Source organism: Dermochelys coriacea, chromosome 1 (genome assembly GCF_009764565.3).
Source record: "Dermochelys coriacea isolate rDerCor1 chromosome 1, rDerCor1.pri.v4, whole genome shotgun sequence".
In the NCBI taxonomy this organism is placed as follows: Eukaryota; Metazoa; Chordata; order Testudines; family Dermochelyidae; genus Dermochelys; species Dermochelys coriacea.
The window spans coordinates 266,966,526-266,993,666 of NC_050068.2; the positions used below are offsets into that span (position 1 = coordinate 266,966,526).

Consider the following 27,141-nt stretch of genomic DNA (forward strand, 5'->3'; position numbering starts at 1 on the left):
GCTGTCCCTCCCCCCACTGCCTTCTGCTGCTCCCTCCCTCTGCCTTGGAGCTGCTCCTGTGAAGCGCCTGCTTGTTGTGCAGGGAGGGGAGGGGGAAGAGGGGAGCTGATGTCAGGGTGTCCTCCTCCCCCATTCCTGCCCCTGCATTGCCACAGAGCAGGGGGCAGGACAAGACAGGGCTCAGAATGGAGGGAGCTTGCTGGCAGCAGCTGCTGTCTCAAAGTCTCTCTCTCACACACAGGGAGTGTGTCTCTGTCTCTCTCTGCCATGCTGTCTTCCACCTCCCCACCCCTGTCCATTGTGCTGCCTTATAGAGTGTGAGGCTGGATTAACAACGTGTTAACCCTTGAGGGCTCAGCCGAATGCTAGTTCATCAGTTAGCAGTAAGGCATCCCCTGGGAAATATCCCACCCTCTGACTCCACCACCTCAACCAAGCTTCACAATCATCATTGCTGTGTACAGTATTAAGTTGTTTGTTTAAAATTTATACTGTTTGTGTATATATAAAATATAGTCTTTTGTCTGGCAAAAAAAAAAATTCTCTGGAACCTAACTCCCCTATTTACATTAATTCTTATGGGGAGACTGGATTCGCTTAACATCATTTAACTTAAAGTAGCATTTTTCAGGAACATAATTACAAAGTTAAGCGAGGAGCTACTGTATATTTTTTAAAATAATGTAAAAATGTGAGGGCTCTGGGGTAGGACTGGTGATGAGTTTGGGGTGTGAGAGGGTCTCAGGCAGAGGGCTGGGCTGCAGGGGTGAGGGCTGTGGATGAGGGATTTGGGGTGTGGGAGGGGGCTAAGAGCTAGGGCAGAGGGTTGGGGTGTGGGAGTGAGGGCTCTGGGGCGGGATGGGACTGGAGATGAGGGGTTTCAGGTGTGGGAGGGGCTCAGGGCTGGGGCAGAGGGTTGGGGTGCAGCGGGTGAGGGCTCTGGCCGGGGGTGCGGGCTCTGGGGTGGGACAGGGCTGGGGAGTTTGGGGTGCAGACAGGCTGCCCTGGGGCAAGGGCCAAAGAGGAGGATTCTCCCCCGCCCTCTCCCCGCAGGCAGCAGCGAGCTCCGGGGGAGGGTCCCTCTCTTCCCCCCTGCACCACACTCACCTCATACCACTGTCACTGTACTTGCTCCTAGGGCCCCTCTCAGGTACAGGAAGCCCCCTTGCCTCCCCTGCAATGGGTGCTGCGGGGAGGAGGGGGGCTGCCATCACATTTGCGCCTCCTGCCCTGCTGCTGCTCCTTACTGTAGCCTCACTGGGGATGGGGGGTGGGGCTTCCCCTTGTCTAGCATGGGGCAGGAGCAGTGACTGTGGGCGGGGGGGCCCCCTGTGCTGGTGGAGGTCCTGCTGGAAAATGAAAGGGTCTGAGTGGAAAGGGCAGACTCAGGGTCAGTCTGCCCTGGCAGTAGTGAATGGGGGGCACTAGGACCCTGCAGTGGCAATTGATGCAGGGAGGCAGAATGGAGCTGCAGGTTGAGACAGGGACGCTCTGGGCCCTGGGGAGACACGCAGGGGCAGCAAGTGGGGACCAGGGGACACTCGGGAGAGGAGCGTGGGGGTGGTAGACAGGGCTGGGGGAGAGACCCGGCCCCGAACATTGCTGGAACTGGGCCCCTGGGCCCTGAATATTGCTGGAGCCTGGGCACCACGGTCCCATACAACTCCCTGCCCCTGTCTACAGCCATTTCCTCTAGGGTCAAAAACTTAAGTAATTGAAGGAATTCCATCAGTCTCATTCTAAGGAACCAAGATCCAAGAACAAGAATCCTGCCCATATGGTATCTTAAAAAAATTATATCACTGTCAACAGCACAATTACAGAATTTGCTGCTAATTAGAGATGGACAAAATTTGAAATTTCAACAAAAAATGGAAAGAAAAATGTAGATCAGTCAAAAAGAGGACTTAGGTGGCACGGGACCGTCACATTAAATAGCACCTGCTTGAACTGGCCTTGAGGCCTGACCCAGTACTGAGGCCTTCTTCAGGCTATAAATTGCCCTCCGGTTTAGAAAGTGCTGCTGCCTCCTGTTCCACTGCAGGGGCCTCTCCAAAAAGGCACAGGAGTCGTTCTTCGTTGTCACAGCAAAGAAGATGTTGAACTGGACCAATCGGGAGCACTATAGGTCCCGTGGAAACTCTTCTGCCTCCCATAAGAAGAGCATGGACTAGCATATGGGGCATCTCTGGCATGTGGGATGGCAAAGATGCCTCTGAACCTCCCTCACTACAGAACAGGGAGGGCAGACACCCCATACCATTGATTCCGATTCTGGCCTCTGGGCATCCGTGGAGACCAGTACCAACGGGAACGATGCTGGTGCTGACAGTGTCAGTGACTTAAGTGTATCAGGCCGCTGAGGACCTACTCTGCCTTTTGGTCCCATCCTTGCCATTCCAGGCTTCGGCCACCAGAGTGGGGAGGTCAGGGCTTGAGCCCTATGGGGTGGAGGACTTGGGCTTCTGCCCCACGTGGCAGGAGGCGGGGCTCAGGGCTCCAGGATTCAGCCACCAGATTCGGGGGTGGGGCTCAGGGCTTCAGTCATGAGGGACTGGGAACTCAGGACTTTTGCTCCACAGAGTATCAGGGCTTGGAGCTTCTGTCCCGCAGGGTGCCAGGGCTTGGGACTCCGGGCTGCCAGCATTAGCCCCGTGGGGTGCAGGGACTCGAGGCTTGTGCCCCATGGGGTTGGAGGGCCCCGAGGCATCTGACCCATGAGGTGGCAGGGCTCCTGCGTTAGCCCAATGAGGTGGGGCCAGCTTGGGGCTTAGGGTTCCTGGCTTTAGCACTGTGGGCTAGAGCGGCTCGGGGCTTCTGCGGAGAACCGGGGCTCAGGGCTTTAGCCCTGCAATCTGCCAGGGCTCTGGGCTCCCAGTTTTAGCCTTGTGGGGCACCAGGGCTTGGGGCTCCGGACTCTTGACTTTAGCCTTCTGGGGAATTGACAGTGCTTGGGGCTCCTGGCTGTAGCTCTGCGGAGTGCTGGGGCTCAGGACTTCTGACCCATGGGGTTGGGCCAGGATTGGGGCTCCAGGCTCCTGGCTATAGCCCCACAGGACTGGGGCTCGGGTACTCCCTGAAATGGCTCATGGCCCCCGAGGGGACTATGGACCTCCGGTTGAGAACCGCTGGTCTAGGCCACTGTTCCAGTTGTTCTTCCTCCCTTGTCATCCCCCTGTTCCTTTGGGGACAGACTGGCCTGCTTTTACAATGCCTGGGACTCGATTATTTTGTACAGTTGGGTCCTGGGCTATGACACTGTCAGATTGGACTATGCCATCCAGTTTCTCTCCACATCTCCTCCCTGTCCCTCTTCTGGGATCCCTCTCATGAGACACTGATCTTGACCAGGTCAACTCTCTGCTAGCATTGGGAGTGATGGAGGAGGTTCCGTGAGAACACTGGTGTCGTGGGTTCTATTCCTGGTATTTCCTGATACCAACATCCAAGAGTGGGATGAGGACCATTCTTGACCCCCACAGATTTAACAAATTAATCAAATATGTGAGGTTCCGCATAGTCACTCTGTCAGTTGTCCTCCCTGCTTTGACTAAGAATGACTGGTTTGCTGCTCTGGACCTTCAAAATGCATACTTCCATGTGATGATTGTGCTGAGCCATATGAAGTATCTTCACTTCATCATAGGAGATTGCCACTTTCAGTACACAAAGTTCTCCCATTTGGCCTCTCTTCTGCTCCCACCCGAGTCTTCACCAAATGTATGGCAGTAGTCATGGTATATCTTAGGAGGAAGGGAATCTATATCTTCCCCAATCTCGACAACTTGTTGCTGAAGGGTGGCTCCTGAGAGGAGGTTCTCACTCATGTTGACACCCTGCTCCTCTTACTTGACCATTTGGGACTCATTCTAAACACCGTGAAATTGATCTTGCCGCCACTCAGCAAATAGATTTCACTGGGGCCCTGTTAGATTCTGAGAAGTCGAGGGTGTTCCTGCTGACCAACTGCTTCCAGGTGATTTGACAGCTATGCTCAGTTTGCACTCACAACTGTCTACAACAGTCCGTGTGTGTCTGAGCCTACTGAGCCTGCTTGCATCCAGATGGTCCAACTCACCATGATGCACCATCGCCCTCTTCAGATGTGTCTCACCCGGCCCTGCATTTTCTGGACAAGTTGGTTTGCCTTTTTCCATCAATCAATCCTTGCACTGGTGGGAGTCCCCTTGCAATGTGTGCCAAGGTGTACCCTTCACTTGTTCCTCTCTGACCAAGTGTGGTTACCAATGCATCCCATCTGGGTTGGGGAACACCTCTGGACTCATTGAGTATGCAGGGTCTGTAGTCGGCACAGGAGGCCTCACTTCCCATCAATGTGCTGAAGCTTCAGACCATCCTCAAAGTGCGTCGTGCCCCCTGGAACCACATCAGGCATTCAGTGGTTTGCATACTTATGGACAATACCACCATGATGTACGATGTGAACAAACAAGGGGGAGCTCACTCCAGATCACTCTGCCTGGAGGTGATCACCCTGTGGCAGGTCTGCATCAAAGAGGACATCACCCCGATAGCTGTCCACTTGCCAGGGGTCTAGAATTGTCTTGTGGATCATCTGAGCAGGGTTTTCTCCCCTAGCCACAAGTGGTCCCTGAAGATAGAGGTCCTTCGGATGATGTTCCTAATATGGGACATCCTCATGATCGATCTCTTTGTGATGAGGGAAAAAAAGCAAGTGTTACCAATTCTGCTCTCGGGAGGGGCTCAGCCTGGGCTCCCTCTCCAATGCTTTCCACTGCAGCTAGTAGTCGACTCCGCTGTACTTGTCTCTCCATCTTGATCCTTCCACAGGTCATTGCCCAGCTGTGGCCAAGGCAGCACTAGTTCTTGGACCTTCTTGCTCTGGTGGTTCAACTTCACAAGCCAATTCCTCTCCTTCCCAATCTCCTCACACAGGGCCGTGGCCACACCCAACATCCAGCAAGCAGCTCCCTGCACCTTACGGTGTGTCTGATAATTGCTGAATGAGGAGGAACGGCATAGCTGCTATCCAACAGGTCGTACTTAACAGTAGGAAGACTTCCACTAAAATCACCTACTTGGCAAAGTGGATAAGGTTTTCCATGTGGTCCTTGGCTTGTGGGATCCATCTGGTGGGGGCTTTCATCCAGAACATCTTGGAGTACCTGCTACATCTGCAGGAATCAGGCTTGGCACACAGTTCTCGGAGAGTTAACTTGGCAGTGATATTTACGTTTCAGCCTCCTATGCAAGGAAAGTTGGTTTTCTCCAACACCATAGTGATGAGATTTCTGAAAGAAGTTCTCTGTCTACATCCTCCAATCCAAGAGCTGGTCCCCTTGTGGGATCTGAAAACTGTGTTAACAGGTCTAATGGGGCCTCCATTGGAGCCCATTGCTTCCTGCCCGCTGCCCCTCCTGTCTCAGAAAATTGAATTCTTGATAGCCATTACCTCTGCCAAGAGCATGTGTGAGTTGCAGGCCCTGATGGTGGGGGTAATATGGGGGTAATATGCAGTTCTTCAGGGACAAAGTTACGCACCAGCCATACCCAAAGTTTGTATCCAAGCAGATTTCTCAGTTTCGTTTAAACCAGGCAGTGTATTTGCCTGTATTTTTCCCCGAGCCACATTTATCCTCGCAGGAGCAACATTTCTATATGCTAGTATTTAGACACTGTTTAGCCATGTAACTGAACAGCCTCACTGCTGGACTTGTGCCTCCTCCTTTTACTCTGGGGATTAGCTCCAGGCCAATGCCCCCATCCATGGTTTGCACACCATGGCTTTGGCTCTCATTCTGGTCCACCGCTCCTCTCTCAGCCTCAGGAACTGCCACATCCTTTTCATGACTCAGCCCTCTGGCTAGGTCGCTCTGTGCTTTCCCCCTTCCGGAGAGGGGTAGTATAATTGTCTAATAGTCCAGCCACTTCCTCAGTGGCGAGTGCGGGGAACCGGACCTGCCCGCTACTCTGGGTCCTGACCCAGAGACCATATGGATAGCGGCCTCTTGCTTCGACTCTTTAAATTCTTCCCTATGCTGCTATGTCTCCCTGGGCCACTTCCCCATGCCCCCAGTACCTTCTTTGCCCTTGCCTCAGGGCATGCAACTACCAGTCCCAGTAGCCAGCAAGGAGCTCCCTCTTGCTCCTCGGTCCCTGCCAGCAGTTGCTCTGTCCCAGGTGCCGCAGGTCTCTCAGCCTTTTAGAGACACAGTCCTCACTCCTTGACCTCTCAGCAGTGACTGACTCTGCTGTACCCTGCAGCTCTTCTTATATGGGCCTTTTGGACCCGGATGGGCTGCTTCATGCAGACCTTCTCTGATGGGCTGCACTGCACACAGCTACTTGGAGGACTCACCTCCACTGCTCCTTTCTGGGGCATGATATGGTAGGACCCCAGGGCCTCCTTTAACCCCTTCCACTCCTGTGTGGGGTGGACACCCCATCATAGGTGTGATTCCCCTGCTTTGTATACACATACTCATGCTAGGCACTGTAAATTGTGCTAGTGTGAGTGTAAATAGCAGCAAAGTGTGAGTGTAAATAGCAGCATAGCCACAATAGCACATTTAGCAGGAGAAGAGGCAAGGCAGAGCCGAACCATGTACAAACCCACCTGAAACTGGTAAGTATGTACTTGGCACAGCTCAGCTATGCCTCTGCTGCGGCTTCCTATGCTACCAAGGCAACACTGCTTTGTATTTTAGCCAGTGTGAGTATGTGTACACAAGCAGAGGACTCGCATCCCTAGCTCATAGTGTAGATATAGGCCTTCTCTTACATGAATAAAGAAAAGGCCTATCATTCTTGACAAGATCATGGTACTCCTGCAAGAAGGTTCCAATATTTGAAAATCAAAGATGAAAGTTTCTGTGGGAACGGTGGCCTCGGTTATCATGCAACCATTCCCAAAGTGGCTTTTGAGAATTTGTGTGTTTAAAACAAGTAAAAAAAGTTGCATATAAGAATTTGGAAGAGATTCTAGTAATGGCTGTGATATTTTTACCTGACAGTCTTTTCCATCATCTTGATTAATTCAAGCTCTTGCACCAGTAGTGTTACTATGTCCCTCATTTGGGGTCTTTGTTTCTTTTTGTGTTCAATATTTGAGACTTGGTTGGTAGAGAAGTCTGCCCACATCTGCAAAAAAGTCTGCCCATTTTGTGCTAGAAAGAAAACTGATTAAATCACTTGCAAAAGCAATCAAATACAAAATGATCAAACTACACATCTGTTTAAGTATTCTGTTGTAGTTATTAGTCCTAGATGGATTGATTAGAAATGACAGTTCAATTTCTAATTATTTCCCATATGCTAGATGGAGTCATTTTTCTGTGGTTTGTGTAGATGTGAGTTGCATAGAACTTCAGAGTTAAAACAAAAATTGGAACTACTTATTGCAGTTTAGTTGTCTTCACTTGCTGCTGAACAAATGCCTTTGTAGGCATTCTCCATTCAAACACGAAAATATCAGGATTTGCCAAGTAAGGCCAGTTTATTGGATATTTATTCAGTGGATATAGCAAAATGATATCATTAAATATTGAAGTAGTTAACAGTGTTGGCATTTAGGGAATTATAATTAGGCTTTGAAGATGAAAGGAATTCTGCCAAGGCTGGGAGACCTAAAATTAAACCAACCAGCTGTGTTTTAGTTTTAGCACTTGCTAATATGACGCAGGTGCATGTTAGTCCATCCTTTAACTCTTCTCTGCAGCCTGTGCTGTTCTATATTAGAATCCTTCTCTTTGACTAATTCAGGCAACAGGATTCTTGCTATTATGAAAAAAGGAGACAGTAAGCAGGCAGATCAGAGAAATAACAAGAAAAGAATGTGTTTTCCCACAAATGCAAAGAAAATAAATTTTCTTTCGATTGGTGTAGGATTATACAATGGTGAGGCCTATTCTACATTCTTACTCTTTACTCTCATTGTAAACAATAGGACTGCTTCCAGAGTAAGAGACTATGCAACATGAGCAATAGAGGGCAGAATGTGTTCTTGAAATTGCAGATTTCTTTAAGTTGCAGATTTCTATTTATTATTGTAATTATTGTTATGGTGATATTATGGGGATAACTATGCTTACCTTGTTTTATAAGTGCTTTGAGATGTACTCTGCTTCAGGAGCTAGATATCATTATTGTTATTATTATTATTATTATTAATAATTTGTATTTTCTGTAGAGCCTAGGAGCCCCAGTGGGACCAGGACACCATTGTGCTAGGCACTGTACAAACACATGACAAAAAGACAAAGATTTTACAGCCTAAGAACTTGTCTACATGAACAATATGTTTGCCCCAAAGATTTTACAGCCTAAGAATTTGTCTATATGATCAATATGTTTGCAGCACACTAGGGTGTGAATCTACTCTGCATTAGCCTGCCGTGAACTTATTGTCCATGTGCACACTGCTGATGAGCATTAATGTTTGTTAATGTGCTTTGATCTAGTCCTGTTTCAAAGAGGACTAGTTTGACAGTTCTTTTCTTGTAACATAATGTATGTGTGTGTGTGTGTGTGTGTATACACACACAAACATATACAGCGAGCGAGCGAGAGTTGAGTTCTTAGTGTTGTTAGGATAGTTAGTAAGTTTAAGTTCTGTTAAAAAGGGTTTTCTTACTTGTCATTTCTCTGTTTGTGGGTTTCAAGCTTCTTCCTCCAGGCCTGTGCCAGTGAGCAGACCTGCTCAAAGCTCCTGAAGTGCTTGGGAGAGGCAAACAAAAATGGCTATGCCAGATTTGCAAGGTGTCCAAGCCTAGGACAAAGAATAGGGAGGCTAGGCTGAAATTCCTGCTAATGGAGATAGTGCTCAGGCCATCATTGTAGCCGTCCCAGTGGACCTCCACCTGTCCAGTGGTCTTTTTGGAATCCGTGGGGCTTTCCCCACCCTCCAGATCATATTTCAGGCACTCCTATTCAGTGGCATCAGAAAGGCATGTGGCACCGACCCACTGGGCAGCACCCATTCCTGACACCAGTAGTGAGCCGGATACCGGACTCCAAGAGCCGATTCAACAGGACCATTAAGATCAAGAAAGGGAGGAAGAGCATCTGCAGCCAGTGCTGGCCTCTTCCTCCTCATTTGACAAGGCAGTCTCAGGAGGGGCATGTTGACTCCACCAGAAGAATATAAGGGGCACCAAGAATTGTTAAAGAGGTTTGTGTTAAGTCTGTGCATATAGATGGGGAAGTAAAAGAATCCTCTCACTGCTTGGTCAATATTTTAGCCATCTATATAGGTCCTTCCAGAGTGGCCCCTACCTTTCAGTGGGCCATTATGGACCAAGTTAAGAGGCTGTGACAAACTCCTGCATCCCTTCCCCCAACTTCAAAAAAGGGCTGAGTGCAAGTATTATGTACCCACCCAACATTATGAATTCCTCTCCATTTCATCATCTGCTGCCATTGAGAATGAAAGGCAATGACATCAAGGCACAATGCTAAAATCAAGACTCAAAGAAGTTAGACCTGTTTGGTAGGAAAGTTTTATTCTACCCAGGGTTGCAGCTTAGGATTCCAAACCAGCATGCACTTTGGGGCAGGTATGATTTTAATATATGAGACTCCGTGCTAAAATTTAAAGGCATGCTCCCAGAAGAGGCTAGGCGGGAGTTCTCCTTGTGAGTGGACGAGGGAAAATTGATGGTAAGGGCCTCGCTACAAGCTGCTCTGGATGCTGCTGACTCAACTGCCAGGTCCATGGCTTCGGCAATGGCCATGCATAGGAGCTCCTGGTTGCAGTCCTCTGGGCTCCGCAGGAGGCCAACAGACTGTTCAAGACCTGCCCTTTGAGTGATCCTTGCTTTTTTTGGAGCAGACTAATGCTAAGCTCCGTGGTTAAAACCCTTGAGGGCAAGCCTAAAGCCCCTTGATTGTACACCCCAGGCCCTTCCAGGAAGAACTTCTGGCCTCAGCAACCCCTCTGGTATTCTGCTCAAGGTGTCTGTGAAAACTTGAAGAGAAGAGTAGAGGTTATTGCTATAGACCACCTCCTCCTTCTACCTGTACATCGATGCCTGTCACACCTAGACATGCAGCAGTTTCTAAGCAGGTGTTCTAGGTGTTCAGCTGCTCAAGGATGCTGTATTAGTTTCCAGGATGCCAGGCCCCATATTTCCTTTGTTTGCAAACCACCTTTCCTGTTTCTTCAGTGGTTGGTCCCGTGTTACCACAGACTGTTGGGTGTTGAGCACAGCAGAAGTAGATACACCCTCCATTTTATTTCTGATACTCCTTACCACCCTCCCTCCACATCCCTGTTCATGAACCTGTCTCATGAAGAACCTCAAGTCCAGGAGGTTCAATCTCTCCTTTGGGTGAGAGCCTAGAAGAGGTTCTGCAGAATTTTAGACAGAAGGGTTTCTACTCCCATTATTTTCTAATCCAGAAAGCTAAGGGAGGTCTGAGACCTGTTTTAGACCTGTGTCTGCTCAACAAATATCTCAAAAAGATAAGTTTTACATGGTCACCCTGGCATCCATTAATCTTTCTCTGGATCCTGGAGTCTGGTATGTTGCCCTCGATTTAAGAGACACCTACTTTCATGTGTCGATATACCAAGGGCATAGAAAGTTCCTCAGATTCGTAGTGACACACTCACATTACCAGTTCATGGTGCTTCCGTTTGGCCTATCTGCAGCAACTCGGGTGTTCACAAAATGTATAGCCATGGTAGCAGTGTTCTTCAGGAGATTAGGAGTGCAGATCTACCCTTAAATGGATGACTGTCTAAGCAAGGGCTGGTCCAAAGCTCAGGTTATATCCAGTGTTCAACTCATTCAATCATCCTTCAAGGCTTTAGGCTTATTGATCAATGCAGACAAGTCTAGCCTTATCCTGGTGCAAAGGATAGGATTCATAGACATGTGTGGGACTCTATCCAGGCTAGAGCACTCCTCCCAGAGTTGAGATTGCAATCTATTTGATCTCTCATATCAGACTTCTAGATTCATCCACTCACAACTGCCTGAAACTGTATGAGGCTCTGTGATGGTCCTTGCTCGGGGTTGTTAGGATAGCATCTCCTATTGGCCCATTACTTGTGGGTGGGGGTGGTTGGGGAAGGGAGGGTGTTTGGTAGGGGACCTGGGCCCCCCTACTTCATTTGGCTCCAACCTAGGGCCATTTGAGGGCTATCAGTGATCTGACAGCTGGGGATATTTAAGATCTCCCTCACTGGGACACTTCCTATCACCTTCCCACTCCCCAATGCTCCTCCCACAATTGTTCAAGAGTTGCTGTCTGGGTTAAAGTTGTATGAATGGTATTCACTCATCACAAGGCACCTTCTGGTGGCTGTGCGTAGTATGGGTAGCTCTTCTTTCTTGGATAGCACTGCTTTCTCCCACAGTATGGCCCACCCTTCTGGGCCAGATCAGTCCTACGGCTTTCCCTCATGGGAGTAGTCCAAGAAAAATAAAGGGCATTAATAAAGTCTGGAGTTCATATGAGACGGACTGGGGAATTTTTCCCTCTCAGGCTTTTTCTGTAGTAGGTCCTCCCTTCCCTCAGGGACCTTTGGGCAGTTGTCTTAGGAAGAAATTCTGCCTTTCCTCAGCTGTTCTCTGCTGGAGTTGCAGGTCTGCTCTCTTCCTTGGTCTGCCACCAAATAAGCTTATCCCCTGCCTTTTAACTCCTCCTCCAGTTGGTGCATTTCCTACAGGTGTGCTGGGGACAGGGCTGGCTGAGCCCAGAGCAGTTGCTTAACCCCTTGTTGCCCAGTGTGGGGGTTTGTACACCTCAGCATAGACTACTAAGACATATGGCCTTGTGCACATATGTAGTACAATACACAAGACTGCACCTCAGATTCCTTCAGACACAGTTGGCCTCAGTGTATTCACCACTGTGCTCATGGTACCTTTGTGTGTTCTAATTTTGCTGAATTGGTGGTTGGATCTTCTCAAAGTTTGTGTGGGCATTCCCTTCCTCCACTCTCAACCATCAATGACTCTGGTCTCAAATGTGCTGTCTCTAGAGTGGGGAGCTCACCTGAAGCCCCTCCGAACTCAGAGTCTTTGATCCTTGACAGAGCTCCCTCTTCATATCAACATCAGAGAGCTCAGGGTGACTAATCTTGCCTGTCAGGCTTTCCTACCTCATATCAGGGGGAGAAACCTGTTTGTCCTTACAGATATCAAAGCAATGTTTTACCTCAATGGGCAGGGAGGAGCTCAATCATTCCTCCTGTGTCAGGAAGCAATTCACATTTGGGAATTTTGCATAGCCCATTCAGTCAATCTTGAGGCTTCTTACCTTCCAGTGGTGCAGAACAAGCTAGCAGACTGCCTGAGAAGGTCATTTTCCAGTCACAATAAGTGGTCTCTTGGTCCAGATGTAGGCAGATGCATTTTCCCCAGATAGACCTATTTGTGAACAAATACAACAGAAAATGCCACAATTCTGCTCCCTGCATGACCACAGTGCAGTCTCCATCACAGATGCCTTCTTGCTACTCTGGACTGTAAAGCTTTACTATGCTTTTCCCCCAATCCCACTTCTACACAGAGTGCTACTAAAGGTCAAGCGGGAACACGCCTGGGTTATATTAAGAACCCGCCAACACTGGTTCTACACTCTACTGGACTTCTCGGTGGCAACTCCCATCTCACTCCTGTTGCACCCAGATTTGATCTCTCAGGAGCATGGTTGGCTGTTCCACCCAAACTGTTCATTTAACAGCCTAGAGGCTTCATGGTTAAATCCCAAAGAACAGGCTTCATTGGAGAAAGTTTGCCAGGTCTCACTAAGCAGCAGAAAGCCCTCCACCAGAGCTACCTGCTTGTCAAAATGGAAGCTATTGTGAATCTGAGCTTGTCAAACCAGAATCTCATTATCTATCCAACAAATACTTGACTATCTGCTGCACCTGAAACAGCAAGACTTAGCAATTTCCTCTATCAAGGTTCATGTGGTAGCAATATCAGCTTTCCACCCTCGCGTGGATAACTGTTCTGTAGACAAATAGAGTCCTGGAAAGATTGTACCCTCAATTAGGGAAGCCCATTCCCTCTTGGGAATTGAACTGGTTTTATCTAAACTTATGAGACTACTATTTGAGCCGTTAGTAACGTGCTCCTTACTACACATTTCATAGAAGGGGGTTTCGTAATTGCTATCACTTAGACGAGAAGGGTCTCCGAGCGACATGCTTTCACATCCAAACTACTGTACACAGGCTTCTTTAAAGATAAGGTGTACTTATTCTCTCATCTGAGTTTTCTCTCCAAGATAATTTCAGATTTTCATAACTATCAATCAATATACTTATCTGTGTTTTATCCAAAACCACAGACAAAAAGAGATGAGCAATGGCTACAAACATTGGATGTTAGATGAGCACTGGCATTCTACATAGACATTATCAAACCATTTTGGCAGCCCACCCAACCATTCGTGGCTGTAGCAGACAGAATGAAAGGTTTTCAGATCTCCTCATAGAGTACAGAGTTACCCTCTTGGGTAACTTTTTGTATCCGTGCTTGTTATGAACTGGCAGGCGGTTCACTACCAGAAAGCTGGGTGCTCACTTCTCAAGGTCGCAAGCATCTTCAATGGCATTCCTAGCACAGATCCCTCCCTTGTACATCTGTGAAGCAGCAACCTGGTCATCAGTGCACACTTTCTCCTCCCTTTAGGTCATCACCCATTACTAAAGAGATGCTGCCAAATTTGGTCAAGCTTTACTACAGTTTGTGTGTACATGAACTCCAATCCCTTCACATATTTAGCTGATTGGGAGTCACCAAGAGTGGAATGCACATCCACAATCACTTAAAGAAGAAAAAACGGTCACTAACCTTTTGTAACTATTGTTCTTCGAAAATGTGTTATGCATGTCCATTCCATGATCTGCCCTGCTACCCCTCTACATCAGAGTTTCCAGAAAGAAGGAGCTGAGGGTGCTTGGGGTCGGCTGGACCCTTTATCCCAGTGACAGTGGCATGTGGCAGCAGAGGACACTTGAACTGCCCCTTATGGGTACCACTGAGGGAAAAAATTCCAGCATGCACACTAAGAGTGGAATGGACATGTGCAATACAGCTCAAAGAACAACAGTCACTAAAGGTTAGTAACCATTTTTTTCCATGTGGCCTCAGAGGGAAGGTGTTTTATTCCCAATATTTCCTAATTCCAAAAGCAAAGTGGGGGGTCTAATACCAATTTTAGATCTGTGTCAACTCAACAAAATCTTAAAAAGGATAAAGTTTGCATGGTCACTCTAGCTTCTATTATCCCTTCCCAGGATCCTGGGGACTGGTATGCTGCCCTTGACTTAAAAGATGCATGGGGTATTAACATCCAGTTCTTCAGTTCAACATATTTTGGATTACTTGTTATACCTTAAACACCAACATTTGGTGATTAGTTCCATCAAGGTACATCTGGCTGCAATTTCAGCATTCCATCCTAAGGTGGACAATTGCTTTATTTACTCCAATGTCCATAAGATTTTTAAAGGGCTTAATCAAATTATGCCCTCAAGTACAAGACCACATTCCCTTTTGGAATCTAAACTTCGTATTGTCAAGGCTTATGAGTCCCCCATTTAAACTGTTGGATACCTGCTCTCTGATGCTTCTACCAATGAAGGTGGCTTTTCTGGTAGCTCAGCTGGAAGTGTGGGGGGAGCTGCAGCCATTAATGTCAGGACCTCTGTATGCGATCTTCTTTAAGGATGAGGTTTGCCTACCTTCTCATCCAAAATTTCTCCCAAGGTGGTTTCCTCTTTCGACATCAACTAGTCAATTTATTTGCCATTTTTCTGCCTAAATCCACATACGAGAAGGGAGGAAGAGCATTTGCATACCTTGGATATCAGAAGAACCTTGGCATTTTACCTGCATAGAACCAGACATTTTCGTAAATCTTGTCAGTGGTTGACAGAGAAAAAGGTCAGTCAGTCTCCACTCAGAATTTCTTCCTGAATCATATCTTGTGCTATGATTTGGCTAATGTTGCTCTGCCTGTCAGAGTCACAGCTCTTTGATAAGGTCGCATTCAACTTTGGAGACCTTTCTGGCACAAATTCCAATTGCAGATATTTGTAAAGCAGCAATCTGACCCTCAGTCCACACATTTGCCTCCCACTATGCTGTGACTCAGGACTTCAGAGACGAATCTAGAGTGGGATGAGTTGTTCTCCAATCTTTATTGAAATAGACTCTGATCCCACCTCCTGTTCTATGGCTTGTTAGTTATCAAGAGGGGAATGCACATGTGCAGTCACTCAAAGAATTAAAAACCGTTACTAACCTGTTCCTTAACTGTTGTTCTTTGAAATATGTGGCTCATGTCCATTCCACAACCTGTACCGCTCTACATCGTAGTTATGGCAAAAAGGAACTGAAAGGGACTAGAAGTAGCTCTGCCTTTTATACCTGCATGCAGTGGTGCACACCAGCAGGGGGAACTTAACAGGTACCGTTGAGAGAAAAAGTTTCCAATGGCCAAGCTCTGGGCACACAGACACCAAGGATGGAATGGACATGTGCAACACATCTCAAAGAACAACAGTTATAGAACAACTGTTTTTTATTGGATATCCTCCAGTCAGTAACACCTACCAGAGTTACCTGTCTGATCCGTGAGGCACTTCTGGTTCCTGCTAACATGGTTTGGCAGATCCCAGCAACAGTACCACCAACTTGGAAGAGATCTGGCAAAAAATATAATGTCCCCAACAAGGACTATGAATTTCTGTTCTCCCATCTCACACCTAATTCTCAGGTGGTTGAGGCAGTGAATGAGCCACCCAGAAGGCCCTTTCTTTGTTTCCACAGTTAGGACTCCAGCTCAATGTAGAGAAATCCATATTAACCCCAGTACAGAAAATACATTTCATAAAGGCATCCTTGGTCATCTCAAGAGGCCAGCCTTCACATCAACCTATTGGAATGAAAGGCAGTCAGGAGTCCCTGTCTTCATTTTCAGCTTCCCATTAGAGGAAAGTTTATCAAAGTCATGACAGGTTTCAGAGTAGCAGCCGTGTTAGTCTGTATTCGCAAAAAGAAAAGGAGTACTTGTGGCACCTTAGAGACTAACAAATTTATTTGAGCATAAGCTTTCGTGAGCTACACATCCGATGAAGTGAGCTGTAGCTCGCGAAAGCTTATGCTCAAATAAATTTGTTAGTCTCTAAGGTGCCAAAAGTCATGACAGACAATGTAGCCTGCATGTTTTATATTAACAGGCAGAGCAAGATCGACCTCTCTGTGTGTCGAAGCAGTAAAGATATGGAATTGGTGTATAGTCCATCTCCGACTGGTTTTAACACTTCAATCTCTCTGGTCACTCAATTACAGACCTAAGAGTGGCTATTCTTCAACAAAAAACTTCAAAAACAGACTCCAACGAGGGACTGCTGAATTGGAATTAATTTGCAAACTGGATACAATTAACTTAGGCTTGAATAAAAACTGGGAGTGGATGGGTCATTACACAAAGTAAAACTATTTCCCCATGTTATTTCCCCCACCCCCCACACACACTGTTCCTCAGACGTTCTTGTCAACTGCTGGAAATGGTCCACCTTGATTATCACCACTAAAGGTTTTCTTCCTCCCCCCACCCCTCCTGCTGGTAATAGCTCATCTTAAATGATCACTCTCCTTACAGTATGTATGATAAAACCCATTGTTTCATGTTCTCTGTGAATGTGTATATAAATCTCCCCACTGTATTTTCCACTGAATGCATCCGATGAAGTGAGCTGTAGCTCACGAAAGCTTATGCTCAAATAAATTTGTTAGTCTCTAAGGTGCCACAAGTACTCCTTTTCTTTTTGCGAATACAGACTAACACAGCTGCTACTCTGAAACTTTACTTGGCATATATTGTTTCCTTGCTAATCCCAGTCTTTGCCTCAGAGGGTTATTTTTAATTTAGAGTTTTATTATTTATATTATTATTATTGTTGTTATTACTAAACTTCATAACCAGGCTAAATTAATATGTTGCTGACCATGGATATTAAACAGCTTGGGAAGATTTCACTGTCAAGGAAATAAGCCAGTTATTGATTTATAGAATAACTGCCCACACTACAAGTGAGATACCAGTGAGTTAACTTCTTGTGGTTCTCTCCCATATGTTACTATATGTGCAGTTATCTCCTGTTGTTATTAGAGTGTCTGCATAAGTAGATAACATGAAACTAAACGGGTGAGGAGTCAAAATATCTTTGTCTAAACTAAGTCTACCACTATCTTTGTCTAAACTGAATCACTTATAAAAATGAAGTCATGTAGCACAAGTTAACTTATTATGTATTGTTCTTATTTAATGTTTGTATTACAATATCACAGAGAGGCCCCATTCAGGATCAGTGTCTCATTGTGCTAGGCAGTGTACAAACATGTATTAAGACAATCACATATATACAATATGTACATTTACGTATTTGTTATAATAAATTAAATCAGGCTTCATCTGATCATCATTCTAGCTATAATAAACTGTCTGATCTCTTATAAGATTGCAACAGAGTTGAGTCCTGAGGAGAGATTTGAAGGAGGAAAGGGTATGGATCAAATCAAGGAGTTAACATTTAGAATACTGCATTTTCTAGACTGCCAGCTAAAATAAAGTTTAGGAGGATGTTGAGCGTGCATGTGCATGTAACATGGCATATTTGATCTCCAAAGTATTAATAAGCAATATAATTTTTTTACATTCATTAGCTAATTTTAATAAAAATAAATACCAATTTAACAAGATTGAAAAATGTCTTTCAACAATAATAACAGAATAGAGCATTTGATGTGTGCATTTTAAACAGAGAGAGAGAGAGAAAGAAATCACTGCAGAAGCTAAAATTGATTAATTCTAAAATGAGGTTTTAATATTTTCAGCAAATTAAATGAGATGACTGACTGGCCATTATGATGCTTTATAATATTTAAAATAAATAACACTGCACAGCAGTCAATTGTGCAAGGAAAACTGAAAAATAAAAATACCTTTTCATGAGAAAAAACGTTGACGTATTTTTGGTTGGAAAAAAGATGAATTTAAGAGTTGTGGTGTGTGTTTTTAATTACAGAGTACATAAAAACAGGAAATGCAACCATTTTGGAGGAACCCGCACAGGAATGCCTAGTGCCACAACATCAGTCTTGCATTTTATCCCCAGAAGTTTCTCCATCTGAAACGACTAAAAGTAAATATTTCTGTTTTATGACTGCAGAACCTAAGCCAAAGATTATCTCTCTAATAATATATTTTATACTACTAATAAGAGTTTATTTTATACTAATATACATTAGAGAGAAAGGAAATAAAGGAAGATATTGACATTAAGAAGCTTTATTTCTCAGGGAAGTGAATGAGCTTGCCTCCACACTCCAATAAATAGAATAGCCGATTTTCTAATATTTGCAATATATACAGTAATGAGTGTTTTGTAGGAAGTAGAGAGCTACTAATGGACCATAATACATTATAATGAGTTTGTCTTATCTCTTTTTAAATTTGTTTAATGTTAAGGTACAACTTTCACACTGAAGCAAAATAGAAACATGCTCTATGTGCCACAGGGCTCTGCTGGCACTTCCCCTTTAAGTGCCCAACACAGTTTACTCTTGCTCTCCCATGCAGCTAGCTTCCCCTTTATTCCCCTCCTCCTCCTGTAAAGATCACTTTTATATGTTGCACTCCTATTCTCCAGGCAGAGAACTCTTACACCATGACTTTCTTGTACCATAACCATTACTGTGGTCTCTGAGTGCTTTCCCCTCAGGTTACGCACTCACACACACTGCACAGGACCAGAGTTTCATACTTCCCTTCTCCCTCGTTCCCTTCCACAGTTAAGAGCTCTCCTGTGTATGATACACTCTATTTAGAAATACCGCTGCTGTAGATACTCTCCACAACTCTGATAGAAGCAACCCTAAGTCTGGTTCTTGTCACCCCAAAAAGAAACATTTCCCTATGTGAAATTCCAAAGTACTCTCTGGCAATAAAGCTTTATCTTTTTACTTTTACTGCTTTCTTCCCCTGCAAGAATGATCTAGACCCATCAGAAAAATCAACTTACTCCTGAGGGCCAGATTCTGATATTCTTAGTATTTTGAGTAGTACCTTACTCCACAAGTAGCCCCTTTGACTTCAATGGGATCATTCCTAGAGTAAGGTTCTATTTAACTAAAAAGAGTATTAGAATGTGGCCTGAAATTAATTAATAGAAATTTAAGCATAAAGTTTCCTTTCTTGTTAATAGTAAGATCTTGGTCTTACATTTCTTGTTTCCACATTCAGGATATGAATAATGTAAGAAAATATTATTAATTTTGTTTTTTGAGTTTTCTTTAACTGGACTTTTAAAAAAAGGCACAGAGACATGATTTTAAAATATTTTGAATAGTGATCTCTCTAATTTTCATCTTCTTTTCTTTATTAAAACATGCATTTTTGTTAACTTCTGTTTTCTAATCAGAAAGCAAAATATGAAGGATTAAAAATCCTGATTCTGAGCCATGTTCTACCCATAATTTTTGTGCAAAAATCCCATTGCAGTTAATGGGAGTTTTGAATATAGAAAGTCCATAGATTTTCAAAGCCAAATGGGAGAATTTAACATACAGCTCCTGCTGGTGGCTTTGAAAATCTCAGTCATAACTTTGGCCTTCATTGTATTTTTAAAAATTATCCTGAGCTAGATCCTGACGTTTATGCCCTACTCTGCATAGTGGGCAGTGCAGAACTGCACCAGGAAGCACATCAACGAGATTGTGTCTCAGATAGGCACAATCTGTTGGAGGCTTCTTTACGCACACAGACATTGTACAAGCTGCTCCATTCATTAGGAGGGATTAGATTGCTCTTCCTCAGTGCACTGGCATCACTCTGTGGACTGGTGAGAAAGTGGAGAGGTCCCGCTTTTTCAGCATCTTACTCCCCAAGGGGGAGCAGAATGGAGCAGTCCTTGTACTAGCTAGAGCAGAGGATGTGTTTGCCTATTGTGGGTTCTAAGCAGGAATATGTTTTGGATCACCACACAACACATACTAAAAAAGCAAATGGGGGGTCACCTTGAACTGCTTGGGGCCCTAAGCAATTGCTTAGTCTGCTTATGCATAGACCCTTACCATGGTCACTTACAATTTGGTCCTTCCTGTTGAAGGAAATGGTTTTGTACATACAGTGCAAAAGACATTTGTTTAGGGCCAGATTCTGTTACTGTTACTCACGCTGAATAGCACCTTACTCTGGAAGAGGTCCTACTGATTTCAATGGACTACTTTCAGAATAAAGTGCTACTCAATGTGAGTAAGAGTATTAGAATCTGGCTGGCCCTAATTAATTCATGGTCCCCATGGCCTCATCAACTGAGGACCTTGCATCACTAAAGGCAGCCATTAAAAAAGGAATAACATCTTCAAAGTAAAGAATTTAATAACCCTTAATCCTGCACTACCCTGAAACTCACCAAATTTGGATTTTTGTTAGACTGCTATAGGGAGCAGGTTCTAGTATTATTTGTTTTTCAAAACATCTTGTCACAAATCCCAGAGAGTTTGATCCCTGGGACAGACAGATGGAATCTTACAGAACCTAGCCAACTCCTTAATTGCACAAAGATATAAACAGGTAGCCAATGCAAAGCATTTTGTGTGGTTATAGTGGGTTCCCCATTCTAGAGATGAATGCTGGTGTTCTTCACTAGCTGCAGTTTTTCAAGCTTAGAGGCAGAGAGAAGGTGGAGTCATTGCCAATGCCCTATCCCCAATGGCACACAGTGTACAAGGGAAAGCAGAGGATGTAGAATGCCTCTCAGTGCTCCTCTTGGAGCATTACACTATCCTTTATTCAGGGTTGTGTGTCAGAGTCAAGATGTAGACTATAAGGCATGCAGTGGAAGGAATAGTCTTAGTACCATTATATCTACCCCAAGATTCAAAAGTTTTGCATTACTTTTTAGCAACAAAAATCCCCCTTAAATTCTAATTATTCTGACTAATTATATCTATTTTTTTAAAAGGTGAAGTTGTGACTGGAGAGTTATCAAAGCTCTTAGATGAAATCAAACTGTGCCAAGAAAAAGAATATTCTTTTGAAGATCTGTGTCATACAATATCCGACCACTATCTGGACAATTTTAGTAAAATGTCAGAAGAAGAATTTATGAGCAATGGAATACAAACTAAACTTATAGTAAGTAAGATGGGATATCAAATTAACTTTTTCAATTATATTTTACATTACTTATTGTACATTCAAGAATTAAAGAAAGGAAGTAATATAAAGAAGACTGATATAAGAAATCTAAGTATCTGTAAAAGTATACAGTTTGTGTGTCTTACAAATATAGGACCAAATTATGAACCCCTTACTGGTGAGCAGTTACTCACATAATGACTTCAATGGCACCGTTTTGGTGAGAAACTGCTTGCCAATGTGAGTAGAGGATTTATAGTCTAGCTCATAAGGCTGCATCCTGCAAATAGTTACAACAGAGCATAGAGCTTTCTATTGTGAGGAATACCGCTGAAGTCAGTGGGACTACTTAAGTTTTAAACTCTTATACCTAGTACTAAGTGCTCACAGGACCATGCACAAAGTACGGTAAGCTGAGCATCTTCAACTCCGTCCTCATACAGGATTAAAAATATATGGGTATGCAAAGGGATTAATAGCATTAAAGGAATAGGGTCTGGTACTGTAACTCTTTATGGACATTAGTAGTTATTGACGTCAATTATTTTAGATAGGAATTTGACTTAAATAGGACTATTTCTGTGAATAAAGGTTTCCAGGATTAGTTTCTTATTGTACAGTAACAAGATTGCTTCCTTTAAACCTGATTCTGCCACAATTATTTATGTTGAATTGTACCCTACTCGCTGAGTAAAATCAGTGGGACTACTCATGGAATAAGGTGGCTGAATTGGGCCATTTGTGTTCTTAAAGGAAACAAAGTCAGCTGCACCTTCAGATAATACAGTTCTAAAAGAACAGAACACTATATAGATACAGGGAAAACATAGCCAATTGAATCATCTTATGTGCTATTGTCTGTGTTATAGTATAGGGTCTCAAGGACAGATTTATAAAGGTATTTAGGTGCCTCAAGATGCAGATAGACACACCTAGAGGGATTTACAAAAGTGCCTAAGCAGGTCAGGCATCTAACTCCCTTACTGAAGTCAATGTGAGTTATGTGCCTACTACCCTGTTTAGGCACTTAATAGATCTCATTAGGCATCTTAAAACCTTTGCAAATCTGGCCTTCAGTTACCATATTTGGTATATAATATAATCAATATAATCCTCTAATCTAAAATGGAAAATCTTGCAGAACTATACACAGTTAAAGGGAAAGGGAGCAGGAAATACTTGTATACTTTAAAGTCTGTTCTTTACATGCAACAGACAAAAGCAGTGGTAAATGAGATAAATATATTTACTGAAATTTCATCTAATCAAGATAATTTGTGTATTAAATTAGTAATAAAATTTGATCTTTAAAAAAATTGTAGTTCATCACTAACAATTGTGGGAGAAATCCTACAGCCTTTTTCCAATCTTCACTCAAGCAAAATTATTGTTGAAGTCAATGGGAACGTTATTTGAGTAAGGACTAAGGATTGTGTGGTTTGCAGGCCCGCTATGAAAATGTATGTTTTAAAATGATAGTATAATATAAGAATTTTAACAGCTATGGTAAATACAAAGGTAAATACAAACAAAATATACTGAAACAGATTTTCTTTCACTTTACTAGGCAGTGGTATCCCTTTGATGGGCTAATTTGATAAACAATATCATACCTTGGAGGCAGGAGGCTTTGGAGGAGGTAGGGGCTGTTCTATCATACTGCCCTGCTTCAGTTTCATGTGGGAAGAAGTCTCTTTATTCTAATGGGCTGCTGTCCTCTCTGCAGCTGACAGCTCCATTTCAGATTCATAAAAACATAAGAATGGCCATACTGAGTCTGACCAATGGTCCATCTAGCCCAGTTTCCTGACTTTCAACAGTTGCAAGTGCCAGATGCTTCAGAGGGAATGAATAGAACAGGGCAGTTTTCAGCTGATCCATCCCCTGTTATTCATTCCCAGCTTCTGGCAGTCAGAGATTTCGGGACACTCAGAGCATGAGGTTATGTTCCTGACTATCTTGGCTAATAGCCATTGGTAGACCTTGCCTCCATAGACCTACCCAATCCTTTTTTGAGCCTAGTTATACTTTTGGCTTTCACAACATCCCCTGCAATGACTTCCACAGGTTGACTGTGCATTGTGTGAAGACGTACTTCCTTATGTTTGTTTTAAATCTGCTGCCTATTAATTTCATTGGGTGACCCTGGTTCTTGTGTTATATGAAGGAGTAAATAAATTTTCCTATTCACTTTCTCCACACCTTTCATGATTGTATAGACCATTATAATATTACCCCTTAGTTCTCTCTTTTCTAAAATGAACAGTCCTAATCTTTGTAATTTTTCCTGATCTGAAAGTGTTCTATACCCATAATTAATTTTGTTGCCCTTCTCTGTATTTTTCCAATTCTAATATATATTCTTTAAAATGGGTTGACCAGAACTGCACACAGTATTCAAGGTGTGGGCATACAATGGATTTATATAGTGGCACTATGATATTTTCTGTCCTATTATCTATCCCTTTCCTACTGGTTCCTAACACTCTGTTAGCTTTTTTACTGCTGCTGTACATTGAGCAGATGCTTCCAGGAAAATATCCACAATGACTCGAATATTTCTTTCTTGACTGGTAACAGCTAATTTAGACCCCATCATTTTGTATGCATAGTTGGGATTATGTTTTCCGATGTGAGTTACTTTGCATTTACCAACACTGAATTTTATCTGCCATTTTGTTGCTTAGTCACTCCGTTTTGTGAGACACCTTTGTAACTCTTTGCAGTCAGCTTTGAACATAACTATCTTGAGTAATTTAGTAAAACTGCAAATGTTGCCATCTCACTGTTAGCCCTCTTTTTCAGATCATTTATGAATATGTTTGAATGGCACAGGTCCCAGTATAGGTTCTTGGAGACCCTTCTATTTACCACTCTCCAATGTGGAAATTGACCACTTATTTCTACCCTTGGTTTCCTGTTTTTTAACCAGTTACTGATCCATGAGAAGACCTTCCCTCTTATCCAATGACTGCTTACTTTGCTTAAGAGCCTTTGGCATAGGACATTGTCAAAGACTTTCTGAAAGTCCAAGTACATTATATCAACTGGATCGCCCTTGTGCACATGCTTGCTGAGGTCCTCAACAAATTTTAATAATTGGTGAGGAATGATTTCCCTTTACAAAAGACATATTGATTCTACCCCAACAAATCATATTCATCTATGTTTCTGATAATTCTGTTCTTTACTATAATTTCAATTTGCCTGGTACTGAAATTAGGCTTACTCACCTGTAATTGCCAGGTAATTGTACTTCATAAGGTGTCTTCAGTCCACTCAGTCTCTCCCTGGCTGCCAATCAGTCTGGGAGCACTTTGTCCCCAGTGTTCATAGATTCATGGATTTGAAGGTTAGAAGGGACCATTGTGATCATCTAGTCTGACCTCCAGTGTAACACAGGCTGGAGAACTTCCCCCAAATAATTTCTAGAGCAGATCTTCTAGAAACTCATCCAATCTTTATTTAAAAATTGTCAGTAATGGAGACTCTAACCATTAAAAACGTATGCCTTATTTCTTGTCTGAATTTGTCTAGCTTCAGCTTCCAGGCATTGGATCATGTTATACCTTTCTCTGCTAGATTGAAGTGCCCATTATTTAATATTTGTTCCCCATGTAGGTACTTACAGACTGTAATCAAGTCACTCCTTGCCCTTTGTTATGCTAAATAGATTGAGCTTTTTGAGTCTGTGAGTATAAGGCATGTTTTTTAAGCCTTTAATCATCCTTGTGGCTCTTCTTTGAACCTTCTCCAATTTATCAACATCCTTCCTGAATTGTGGGCACCAGTATTCCAGCAGCAGTCACACCATGATGATCGGATTAGCCCTTGTGGCCACAGCACCACAGTGGAAGCTCATGTTCAGCTGATTGTCCACCATGACTCTTTTTCAGAGTCACCTCTTCCTAGGATAGAATCCCCCATCCTGTAAGTATGGCCTACATTCTTTGTTCCTAGATGCACACATTTAACCATATCAAAATGCATATTGTTTGCTTGCTCCCAGTTTACCAAGTGATCCAGATTGCTTTGAATCAGTGACCTGCCCTCTATTATTTACCACCCACCCAATTTTTGTGTCAGTTACAAACTTTATCAGTTGATTTTATGTTTTTTTCCAGGTCATTGATAAAAACATTAAATAGCATAGGACCAAGAACTGATCCCTGTGGGATGCCACTGGAAACAACCACCCTCAATGACGATTCCCGGTTTACAACTACATTTTGAGATCTATCAGTTAGTCGGTTTTTAATCCATGTAATGTGTGCAATGTTAATTTTATATTGTTCTAGCTTTTTTAACAAAATGTCATGCTGTACAAAGTGGAATGCCTTAGAGAAGTCTACTTATATTACATCACCACTGTTATCTTTATCAACTAAATTCGTACTATTATCAAAAAAAGATATCAAGTTAGTTATATAGGATAAGTCTCCAATTATCATTCACATTTTTTCTGAGTAAATTCTTCCTCACACCTTATTTGGCTCATAATTGTTTTCAGCTTTGTGAAATTGGCCCTCTTAAAGCACTATATATATATACATTATTCAAATTTGATCAAGTCATGATCACTTGTACCTTAATTACCATTAATTTTCTGTGATCATTTCCTCTTTATCTGTTAGAAAAAAGTCTAATATAGAATTCCTTTTTGTTGGTTTCAACGCTTTTTGAATTAGAAAGTTGTCATCTATTATGTTTAGAATTTCCAGTGATATTTTAGTACTGGCAGCATGAGACCTCCAGCATACGTCACTCAAATTTAATTCCCCCATGCTCACACATCTTTTTTCCCTATATGTTGCAGACAGATGTGCAAGGAAGCAGTCACCCTGTTCCCAAGTGAGAACAGGTGTTCTGTAGTAGACACCAACTAGTAATCTTCTGCTTTATTTATTAAGACATTGCTCCATAAGCATTCAAGATAATTTTCTTCAGAGCAAAAGTGACTTGGAAACAAGTAATGTCACTCCTCCTTCCCTTTTGCCAACTCAATCCTTCCTAATTAAGTTATACTCATTGATTTTTACAGTCCAGTTGTGCAGATCATCCCACCAGGTTTCAGTAATACCAACTAGATAGAATTTATATCCATAAATGTGCAATTCCAATTCTTCTTGTTTGTTACCCAGGCTCCTAGAATTGGTGTATAGGCAATTAAGGAATGTCTTCTCTTCATGTCCTTTGGTTCCTTGATTAATTTTGTTCTTAATTAAAGACTGTATCACAATGCATACACACAAGAAGGCCAAATTAAAGTTACACCTTAATTCTAGCAATTCCCAACTTTGAATGCTTGACTTTGCACCCTCAACTTTCTTTTAATGCAGTTTTTTGGATTTAATATTAATTAAAGTAAGTATTAAAATAACTGCTTTGTTAATCTAAATTCATCTACCACAAAAATATCCATAGTACAAGTTGTTGGTCATCAATTCCTTGCTAGCAGTCTTCACCTAGTTAATGGTCTTTATTTGAAACCCTGACTGTGGGATGTTGTTCAAATGAGCCGTTCCAGGAGGAATTGCAAAAAAGAATTGTAACTCTGAGACACAGTTGCCCCTGAGCTCCTGTGTTGCTCAAGGGAGGGGGAATATGTTGAGTTGGCCTGTTGCCAAAAACAGCATACTCCCTTCTCTATGTGTTGTGATGCGTGAAGTCATGGCTGTTCTTACTCTACACTGCTTTCTGCCCATTTGTTCACACTGGGGCATTGCAGCCCTGTTGAGTACACTCTCCCACCACAACCTCACATAGACTCTTCATCTAGGTAAGTCCTGGATGGCTGAGCAGGTGAATTAGAAGGGCTTTATACTCCCTTATTGCCCTACGAAGGCACCAAAGTCCATGTCACAGCTATCAGATAACACAGTGTTTGCATCAGAAGAAATTGCTCAAAGAATAATTGAAATTGACTAAACAACAAGGAATGAAAGGAACCCTGGATTGATGCTTGTTTGAAAATGTATAATGGAAATT

At 43.3% G+C, this 27,141-nt stretch overlaps 1 protein-coding gene across 6 annotated transcripts in view; it reads left to right on the plus strand.

The window, feature by feature from the left end:
* The window catches only part of ANKS1B (ankyrin repeat and sterile alpha motif domain containing 1B), a 740,833-nt gene that overhangs the window by 153,010 nt on the left and 560,682 nt on the right, over positions 1–27,141 (plus strand). For all 6 annotated transcript variants that reach the window (XM_043491651.1, XM_043491643.1, XM_043491691.1 and 3 more), the window contains exons 7-8: positions 18,038–18,154; positions 20,978–21,150. In XM_043491651.1, the coding sequence (XP_043347586.1) occupies positions 18,038–18,154; positions 20,978–21,150 (290 nt within the window). The remainder of the gene's footprint in view (positions 1–18,037; positions 18,155–20,977; positions 21,151–27,141) is intronic.